The following is a 10,495-nucleotide window of genomic DNA, read 5'->3' on the forward strand; positions in this document are numbered from 1 at the left end:
CCCACTGCTCCGTGTCCACCTTGAAAGGACCCTCCCCAGGTGATGGGGACAGAGATGGAGCCACCACCCCCGGTGATGCCACAGCGGTGGCCCCCGGTGGCTCCCCGACGTCCTCGTGACGGCGCTCTGCTCTCTCTTGCAGGGGTGGCCATCAGCACCTATGCCAAGTACTGCTACAACAAGCTGCAGAAGGCAGCCCTGACCGGAGCCAAGAAGGTACCTCCAGGCCCCGCGGACGTGTTCCTGCCCGCGGTGGGGACAGGGGCAAGCGGCACCAGAGACAGGGCAGGACGGTGCCACGGGTCCCCAAAAATCCATGGGGGGAAGGTGTGGGATGGGCACGTCACCGTGAAGTGAGCACGGCCACGATCCAGGGCTCAGAGCAGAGTGGTTTCAGGAGCAAAGTGGCTCCTTCGGTCCTCGGCACTGCCTAGAGGGGAGGCACGGGGCCAGATCCAGCTTTTGGGGGGTCCCCGCGCTGGGAGGGCTGGAGGAGGTGGTGTTCCTGCTCTTCTGCATCCCACCGTGCACACATCCTCGCTGCATCGTGTCATGCGGTTATCTGCTGCGTCCATCCCTTCAGCATCCCACCACGCTCAGGGTTCAAGGTCTGCAGGTTCCTCCCAAATCAGACTCAAAGGTCCACGCGGTGGGACTGGCACAGCGCAGGACCCCCTGTTCCCATCTCGCGTCCCCCGGCCAAGCCCCACGTGCGGGGACAACGACCACAGGGCGGCTGCTCTGTCTCCCGCAGGGCCTGAAGAAGCCGAACATCGAGGAGATCCGCCACGCCAAGAACGCCGTCTTCAACCCCTCCATGTTCGGGAGCTCCCTGCAGGACATCATCGCCATGCAGAAGGAGCGCTACCCCGACCGGCAGCTGCCCTGGGTGCAAACGCGCCTCTCCGAGGAGGTGCTGACGCTCAACGGGGACCAGACCGAGGGCATCTTCAGGTACGGCCCCGTGTCGCGCGCGGTGGGGGTCGTCACCACCCCATGGGTGCCCTTCTCCTCCCTCGGGGGTGAGGAGCAGCCCCCAAGCTTCTCCTTGCTCCAACCCACACAGGGTCCCCGGGGACATCGATGAGGTCAACGCGCTCAAGCTGCAGGTGGACCAGTGGAAGATCCCCACGGGCTTGGAGGACCCCCACGTTCCCGGTAGGGGCCGGGTGGGCGCGTGGGGGGACGTGGGGTGGGGGCAGAGCTGCAGCCCCGTGTCTCACGGCTGCCCTCGTCCCGCAGCGTCCCTGCTGAAGCTGTGGTACCGGGAGCTGGAGGAGCCGCTGATCCCCCACGAGTTCTACGAGCAGTGCATCACCCACTACGAGAACCCCGAGGCAGCCATCGCTGTCGTCCACTCTCTGCCCAGGATCAACAAAATGGTGCTGTGCTACCTCATCCGCTTCCTACAGGTAAGAAGGACGGGGTCCCACCACTCCCACGGGCCCCGCTGATGGTTTTGGGGTGCTGGCATGTGGTTTTGGGCTCCCCCCTTGGTTCTTCACTCCCATCTCATCCAAGGAGCTCACCCCCGTGCTCCTCTTCCCCAGGTGTTCGTGCAGCCGGCCAACGTGGCCGTCACCAAGATGGACGTCAATAACCTGGCCATGGTGATGGCCCCCAACTGCCTGCGCTGCCAGTCGGACGACCCGCGGATCATCTTCGAGAACACCCGCAAGGAGATGTCCTTCATCCGGGTGCTCATCCAGCACCTCGACACCAGCTTCATGGAGGGCGTCCTATAGCAGCACGCGGGGCGAAGCCACCACCCGATCCCACCGCCACCCCGTCCACCCCGACGCGACGTGGCCGAGGAGCACGAGCCGGGTCCCCTGCTCGCTCCCGATGCTCCGGCCACCTCACTCACTGCCCACCTCCCCGCTGGACAATTTGGGGGGTCCTGGACTCGCAGCGCCCACCCAGGAGCGCCCCAGGGTGGCGTGGCTGTCGCGGGTGGTGTGGGTGGCCGTGGGCGTGGGTGCAGGTGGCAGTGGGGACCGGGGGACGGCGTTGGGGACGAGCGGGTCCTGGTTCAGCAATAACCTGTGTCCGTGGGGTCTGGCACGGCCACCGCTGTGGACCAGGTGACAGCAGAGTGGGGCGGGAGACACGACGCAGATATCTAGGTGGCACTTTGGGGACAGGAGGAACAAACGTCCCATGGACACGTGCCACGTCCCTGCGGGTGCTGGGGGCCCCCGGGTGGCTCAGCCCCCTGCCGTTGCCCACCCGGGGGTGCTGGGGGAGCTGGGCAGGCTGGTCTTGTCCCGTCCTGGTGCCCGTCCCTCGGAGCAGCGCTGGGGAGCACAACCCATCAGCACCACCAGGTCCTGAGGGACCCATCTCCGTACCACCAGGTCCTGAAGGACCGATCTCACCACTACCAGGCTCTGAAGGACCCATCTCATCACTACCAGGCTCTGAAGGACCCATCTCACCATAAATGAGTGCCACCAGGTCTTGAAGGACCCATCTCACCGTACATCACCACCACTAGGTCCTGAGGGACCCATCTCATCACCACCAGGCTCTGAAGGACCCATCTCACCACCACCGGGTCCCAAGGGACCCATCTCATCATCACCAAGTCCTGAGGGACCCATCTCACCATACATCAGTGCCACCAGGTCTTGAAGGAACCATCTCACCACCACCAGGCCCTGAAGGACCCATCTCACCACCCATCACCACCACTAGGTCCTGTGGGACCCATCTTACCACCACCAGGCTCTGAAGGACTCATCTCATCACAACCAGGCTCTGAAGGACCCATCTCACCATACGTTAGTGCCACCAGGTCTTGAAGGATCCATCTCACCATCACCGGGCTTTGAAGGACCCATCTCATCACCACCAGGTCCCGAGGGACCCATCTCACCACTACCAGCTCCCAAGGGACCCATCTCATCATCACCAGGTCTTGAAGGACCCATGTCACCACCACGAGGCTCTGAAGGACCCATCTCACCATACATCACCACCACTAGGTCCTGAGGGACCCATCTTACCACCACCAGGCTCTGAAGGACCCATCTCACTACCACCAGGTCCTAAGGGACCCATCTCACCACTACCAGGTCCCAAGGGATCCATCTCACCACCACCCAGCCCTGAAGACCCCATCTCACCACCCTTCAGCACCGCCTGGTCCCAAAGGACCCTTCTCAGCACCCAACCACGTCCCCTTGGCCCTGCTGGATCCATCCCTGTACCCATCACCTACACTCGGCCCCAGAGGACCCATCTTGGCCCCAGACATCTTTTTGGCCCTGCCTGACCCATCATCTCCTCCTGGTCCCAAGGGGAAGAGGTGTGAGGAACCATGAGGTCCCTTGGTTTGTTGAACCCAGAGCAGGCTGAGGGGAGGCCTCATGGCGGCCTGCAGCTCCCTCACGAGAGGCTCTGCTCTCTGGGGACAGCGACAGGACCCGAAGGGACAGCATGGAGCTGGGACAGGGGAGGGTCAGGCTGGGGGTTAGGGACAGGTTCTGCACCCAGAGGTGATGGGGCACTGGGACAGGTGCCCCGGGGACGTGGTCATGGCACCAAGCCTGAAGGAGGTCAAGGAGCGTTTGGCCATGGTCTGGTTTTTGGGTGCTTCTGCGTGGAGCCAGGAGTTGGACTCGATGTGGGGATCTCCTCCTGGTCCTTCTGGAACCATCTTGGCACCCACAACCTCCTCCTGGTCCTTCCAGGCCCATCTCAGCACCCATCAGCTCCCCCTGGTCCTTCTGGAACCTTCTGGAAGCATCTTGGCACCCATGATCTCCTCCTGGTCCTTCTGGAACCATCTTGGCACCCACAACCTCCTCCTGGTCCTTCTGGAACCTTCTGGAACCATCTTGGCACCCACAACCTCCTTCTGGAACCTTCTGGAACCATCTTGGCACCCATCAACTCCTCCTGGTCCTTACGGACCCATCTTGGACCCCCCCCACCTCCTGGTCCTTCTGGACCCATCTCAACACCCATCAGCTCCTCCTGGTCCCACCAAACCCCCCCCCCAGTGCCCACCACCTCCTCCCAGTTCCCCCCCCTCAAGGCCACCACCGCCTGTCCCCAAGGACCCCCCAACGCGTGTCCCCCCCCCCCAGGGCCACAACGGCGTCGCCAGCGAGCAAGTGCCTTCTGCTCCATCCGGCGACCACCTTTTTTTTTTGGGGGGGGGGGACACAACACATATTTCGGGGGGGCCCCCAGGCCAGTCAGAGTGTATAGAGCTATAAAGAGAGATATTACATAGAAACGTTTGCTAACGAGATAGTTTTAATTGCAGATGCTATTTTATCGCCGCCGCCCGCCCTCCCCCTCCTCCTCCTCCTCGCCCCGGGGGCCACCGCGTTGTCCCCAACTGGGGGGACACAGCGGGGGGGGGGGGGGGTCGGTGGCGGGGACCCCCCCTCCCTCCCCGGCTCGGACAGAAGTTGTACAGAGATTTTTTGTAAGCGGCCGCGGTCCCCCGGGTTCGGGCACCCGGATTTCGGTCTCGTTGTTGTAAACTCTTTAATTTTATTTTATTTCCGTTTATTTTATTTTACTTATTTTATTTTATTTTATTTTACTTATTTTATTTTATTTTATTTTACTTATTTTATTTGTTGAGTTTTTTCCCCCCTGGATTTTATATCTTGATTTTCTCTTTCTTTTTTTTTTCCCCTTTTTTCCCCCCTTTTTTCCCCTTTTTTTCCCCTTTTTTCCCTTTTTTCCCCCTTTTTTCCCTTTTTTTCCCATTTTTTTCCTTTTTTTTCATTTTTTCCTTTTTTCTCCTTTTTTTCCTTTTTTCTCCTTTTTTTCCTTTTTTTTTTCCTTTTTTCCCCCCTTTTTTTTCCCTTTTTTTTCCCCCTTTTTATTTTTTTCTTTTCAGCGCTGCGTTTTTAATTTATTACGGTGAAAACACTTAAAAAAATAAACAAAAAACAAAAAAAGAAAGAAAAAAGCGGAAAAAAAAAAAAAAAACGAGAGGAACAAAACCCAAACCACTCCCAGCCCCGAGAGGGGGGGGGCTGCGGGCGCGGAGGGGAGTGGTGGGGGATGAGCGGGGGGCCCCCCCCCAGCAGATTTGGGGTGTCCCCCCCCCCCCCCGCGCCGCTCGTTACCTGAGGAACTCTGTAATTACGCCGCATGGACATGTAGAGGCGACTCCATGTTGTGTGAATAAAGCTACGTATGGACACGGCCTCTCCTCTGCCCCGTTCACTCTGGAGCGGATCGACGGCCCCACATGGGAACGGGGCGCCCCAGAGCTGATATGGGGCCTCCTGGTGACCCTATAGGGCTGCCGTATAGGGCTGGGTGCCCTCGGGGGTGTGTAGGGCCGCGTACAGCCCTATAGAGGGGGGTGGAAGATGGGCCCGGGCCATATGGTCCCTATAGGGTGTGTACAGGTGTATGCGGTGTCATCCCCTCCGACCCCACGGGATGTATGGGGTGCGTATAGGAGTGTCGGGGGGGGACGGAGAGGGTGTGGGTGTATATAGGGGCGCGGGGGGGGGTATGTGAGGGATTTGGGGGGCTCAGGGTGTGTGCGTGGGTGTCTATAGGAGTCACCGGGGGGGTGTGGGTGAATATAAGGGTCATTTTGGGGGTGGGGGGGGGAGTATGGGTGCCTATAGGGCACATGGGGCTGTGTCAGTGTATATAGGGAGCATAGGGGTGTGTATAGTGTCTATAGGGGTCATGGGGCGTGTGTTTGGGTGGCCGTAGGGGACATAGCGGGGATGTGCACGTACCTATAGTGCCCAGGGGTTGTATGGGCATCTATAGGGGCACATAGAGGAGGTACATGCATATATAGGGCTGCCAATGGGTGTATTGGTGTCTATAGGGGGCATGTAGGGGGTGTGTCTGTGTCTATAGGGGGTCTACGGCTGCCTATAGGGGCATGTAGGGGGTGTGTGGGTACTCATAGGGGTGCCCAGGGACTTCCCAGCTGACTATGGGGCTCCTGGACCCCGCGCTGTCCCTATAGGGTCCATATAGGGTCCCTATGGGGTCCCTTTGGGTCCCTACAGGGTCCCTATAGGATCCCTTTGGGTCCCTTTGGCTCCCTATAGTGTCCCTATAGGATCCCTTTGGGTCCCTATAGTGTCCCTATAGGATCCCTTTGGGTCCCTATAGGGTCCTTATGGGGTCCCTATAGGGTCCCTATAGGATTCCTTTGGGTCCCTATGGGCTCCCTATGGGGTCCCTATAGGGTCCTTATGGGGTCCCTATAGGGTCTCTATAGGATCCCTTTGGGATTCCTATAGGGTCTCTATAGGGTCCCTTTGGGTCCCTATAGGATCCCTTTGGGTCCCTTCGGATCCCTATAGGATCCCTTTGGGTCCCTTCGGGTCCCTATGGGGTCCCTTTGGGTCCCTTGGGGTCCCTTTGGGGTCCCTATAGGGTCCCTTTGGGTCCTTTTGGGTCCCTATAGGGTCCTATAGGATCCCTTGGGGTCCCTATAGGATCCCTTTGGTTCCCTACAGGGTCCCTATATGGTCCCTTTGGGTCCCTTTGGCTCCCTATAGGATCCATTTGGGTCCCTATAGGGTCCCTATAGGGTCCTTTTGGCTCCCTATAGGATCTCTATTGGGTCCCTTTGGGTCCCTTTGAGTCCCTTTGGGTCCCTATGGGGTCCTTATGGGATCCCTACAGGGTCCCTATAGGATCCCTTTAGGTCCCTTTGTGTCCCTTCAGGTCCCCATAGGGTCCCTTTGAGTCCCTTTGGGTCCCTATAGGATCCCTTTGGCTCCCTATAGGGTCCCTTCGGGTCCCTATAGGGTCCTATAGGATCCCTTTGGGTCCCTTTGGGTCCCTTTGGATCCCTTTGGATCCCTTCGGGTCCCTTTGGCTCCCTATAGGGTCCCTATAGGGTCCTTATGGGGTCCCTATAGGGTCCCTATAGGATCCCTTTGGCTCCCTATTGGGTCCCTTTGGCTCCCTATAGGCTCCTTATGGGCTCCTTATGGGCTCCCTATGGGCTCCCTACACCCCCCATTCCCCGGCCCCCAACTCCCCGGCCCACAGTTTCCCCCCGGAGCCCCATTTCCGGTGCGCCACCCGGAAGCTGGCAGAGGAAAGGAGCCGGAAGGTCAGTAGAGGGAAGGGGAGGAGCGCACTTCCGCTTCCGGTTGTCCGCCGCCATAACGGGTCCGGGCGGCGCCATGAGGCCGGGGCTGCTGCGGGCCGCGGCCTGCGGGTACCGCCAGGGGCAGAGCCCCGCGCCCGGCACCAGGGAGTATTTCTACTACATCGACCACCGCGGGCAGGTTTGGGGCAAAACCGGGCGATTTTGGGGAGTTTGGGGGGTGGGGGGGCTAGGGGGAGTTGGGGGGGAACGGGGGCAATAGGGGGAGTGGGGTGGGGGGGGGACCAGGGAGTATTTCTACTCCATCGACCACCGGGGGCAGGTTTGGGGCAAAACTGGGCGATTTGGGGAGTTTTGGGGTTGTGGGGGGGTGGGAGGGAAAAGGGGGGGGTGGGGGGAAAATGGGGGGAGTTGGGGGGGGTGAGGGGAGTTGGGGGGGGGGGCACCAGGGAGTATTTCTACTCCATCGACCACCAAGGGCAGGTTTGGGGCAAAACGGGGCGATTTTGGGAGTTTTGGGGGGTGGGGGGGGTTGGGGGGGAAAAGGGGGGAATAGGGGGAGTTGGGGGAAAAGGGGGGAAATGGGGGCGTTGGGGGGAGTGAGGGAAATGGGGGGGGTGGGGAAAATGGGGGGGCTAAGAGGAAATTGGGGAGAAATGGGGGGAAATGGGGGAATTGGGGGGGGGCAGGGGGAATTGAAGGGAAAGGGGGGGGCGTTGGGGGAACTGGGGGGAACTGGGACAAACTGGGGAGAGTTTGGGGGAACTGGGGGTAGCGGGGGGGGGGACCCGACGGCCCCTGGGGGGGGCTGAGCGGGTCCCGGGCACCCATGGGTGCCGTGGCGGTGCCGCAGCTCTTCCTGGACGACGCCAAGGTGAAAAACTTCATCACCTGCTTCAAAGGTGGGCGCGGGGGGCGGGGCTAACGGCTAATTAACGAGCCCTGACGCTAACGGGGTCGGTTGGCTGCTGATTAACAAGCCCTGACACTACTGGCGGTAGTTAATCGCTAATTAACGCACCCTGATGCGAACGCCATTGGTTAATTGCTAATTAATGCACCCCTAATGCTGATACCATTGGTTAATCACTAATTAACTTACCTGGACGCTAACACCATTAGTTAATCGCTAATTAATGCACCCCTGACACTAAAGCCATTGGTTAATCACTAATTAATGCACCCCTAATGCTGATACCATTGGTTAATCACTAATTAATGCACCCCTGACGCTAACACCATTGGTTAATCACTAATTAATGCACCCTTACACTAACGCCATTGGTTAATCGCTAATTAATGCACCCTGATACTAACACCATTGGTTAACTGCTAATTAACGCACCCCTGATGCTAACACCGTTGGTTAATCACTAATTAATGCACCCTTACACTAACGCCATTGGTTAATCACTAATTAATGCACCCCTAATGCTGATACCATTGGTTAATCGCTAATTAATGCACCCCTGACACTAAAGCCATTGGTTAATCACTAATTAACGCACCCCTGATGCTAACACCATTGGTTAATCACTAATTAATGCACCCCTAATGCTGAAACCTTTGGTCAATCGCTAATTAATGCACCCTGATACTAACACCATTGGTTAATCACTAATTAACACACCCCTGATGCTAACACCATTGGTTAATCACTAATTAATGCACCCCTAATGCTGATACCATTGGTTAATCGCTAATTAACGCACCCCTGATGCTAACACCATTGGTTAACCGCTAATTAACGCGCCCCGACGCCAACACCGCGGGTTACATCCCTACTAAACACCCCCCCCGACCCTCACCCCGTCGCTTGATTAGCTAATTAACCGCCTCTACCGCTAACGACTGCCCGCAGACGAGCGCTTCCTCACCTTCTTCTTCGAGCGCCTGCGCCCCAACCGCAGCGGGCGCTACGAGGCCGCCTTCCCCTACCTCTCGCCCTGCGGCCGCGAGCGCAACTACGTCCGCTGCGAGGACCGGCCCGTGGTCTTCACCCGCCTGCTGCCCCCCGGCACCACCGGTAGCACCAGTATCACCAGTATCACCAGTAGCGCCACCGGTAGCACCGCCGCGCCCCAAATGCTCTCCTACTGCGGCGGCGGCGAGCGGTTGGCCGTGCCCTTCGAGCCGCCGCGCTTGGCCCTGCGGCCCGAAAACGGGCGGCTCTACCACCCGGCGCCCGCCCGCGCCGGCGGCGTGGGGTTGGTGAGCTCGGCGCTGGCCGACGAGTGGAGCCAGGCCTTCGAGTACGGGGCGGGGGCCGGGCGGCCCCCCACCCATTTCACCTGGCGGGGGGCGCGCTACGAGCTCAGCCACGAGCTGCTGGCGCTGCTGCGGGGCGATACGGGGCCAGCGGGGCGCGGGGACGCCGATGGGGTTGGGGGGGTGGGGAGGGGGTGATGGGGGTGCCCCCCGTGTCCCCCGTGTCCCCCCCAAAACCCCCGGTGTGTGAATAAAGAGTTGAAGCAGCGTGAGGGCTCGGTGTGGTTGTGGCCGCGGCGTCGCCTCCCGTGGGGTCCCCGTGTCCCCATGGTGGCAAGGAGGGGACCGAGGAGGGGGGAGGGGGGGGAAATGAGGACGTGGGGGGGTTAGGGGAAGGTTTGGGGTGTCCCCCCCCCGGTAGGTTTTGGGGTATGGGCTGCAGGTTTGCGGTTCCCTAAAAAAATTTGGGGTGTTCTCTCACTGGTTTGGGGTGTTTTCCCTACATTTTGGGGTGTCCAGACCAAATTTGGGGTGTCCCATCACCGGTTTGGGATGATTTCCTTACGTTTGGGGTGTCCCGACCAAATTTGGGGTGTCCCCTCACTGGTTTGGGGTGTCCCAAACAAATTTGGGGTGTTCCCTCACTGGTTTGGGGTGTTTTCCTTACATTTGGGGTGTCCCGACCAAATTTGGGGTGTCCCTTCACTGGTTTGGGGTGTTTTCCCTACATTTGGGGTGTCCCAACCAAACTTGGGGTGTTCCCTTGCGGGTTTGGGGTGTTTTCCTTACGTTTGGGGTGTCCCAAACAAATTTGGGGTGTCCCCTCACCTGTTTGGGGTGTTTTCCTTACGTTTGGGGTGTCCCAAACAAATTTGGGGTGTCCCCTCACCGTTTTGGGGTGTTTTCCTTACGTTTGGGGTGTCCCGACCAAATTTGGGGTGCCCCCCCCTCCAGGTTTGGGGTGTCTGTAGCAGGTTTGGGGTGTCAGCCCCCAAATTTGGGTTGTCCTCCCCCAAAATTGGGGTGTCCATGGCAGGATTGGGGTGTCCCCCCCCCCAAAATTTGGGGTGCCCCCCCCCCAGGTTTTGGGTGTCCCATTTAGGTTTGGGGTGTCCCCCCCAAAAAATTTGGGGTGTCCCCCCCATATTTGGGGTTCCCCCCACATTTGGGATTCCCCCACCAGATTTGGGGTGTCCCCCCCCAAATTCAGGCCCCCCC

The 10,495-nt window shown here is 59.2% G+C and overlaps 2 protein-coding genes across 4 annotated transcripts in view; both read left to right on the top strand.

Moving 5' to 3' along the window:
- ARHGAP39 (Rho GTPase activating protein 39) overlaps positions 1-1,759 on the top strand; it is an 82,179-nt gene extending 80,420 nt beyond the window's left edge. For all 3 annotated transcript variants that reach the window (XM_084508526.1, XM_084508528.1, XM_084508527.1), the window contains 5 exons: positions 143-216; positions 755-954; positions 1,067-1,158; positions 1,243-1,412; positions 1,551-1,759. In XM_084508526.1, coding sequence (XP_084364652.1) covers positions 143-216; positions 755-954; positions 1,067-1,158; positions 1,243-1,412; positions 1,551-1,745 — 731 coding nt within the window. In that variant the 3' untranslated portion in view covers positions 1,746-1,759. The remainder of the gene's footprint in view (positions 1-142; positions 217-754; positions 955-1,066; positions 1,159-1,242; positions 1,413-1,550) is intronic.
- Positions 1,760-7,117: 5,358 nt separating this feature from the next.
- Positions 7,118-9,545, top strand: LOC311431214 (UPF0598 protein C8orf82). Its single transcript, XM_084508543.1, has 3 exons — positions 7,118-7,250; positions 7,923-7,971; positions 8,931-9,545. Exons 1-3 carry the CDS (start codon positions 7,146-7,148, stop codon positions 9,473-9,475), a joined length of 699 nt encoding a protein of 232 aa, XP_084364669.1. The 5' UTR covers positions 7,118-7,145; the 3' UTR covers positions 9,476-9,545.
- The last annotated feature ends 950 nt before the right edge of the window (positions 9,546-10,495 follow it).

This window comes from Aythya ferina, assembly GCF_964211825.1.
Source record: "Aythya ferina genome assembly, chromosome: 2".
NCBI classification, from domain to species: domain Eukaryota; kingdom Metazoa; phylum Chordata; class Aves; order Anseriformes; family Anatidae; genus Aythya; species Aythya ferina.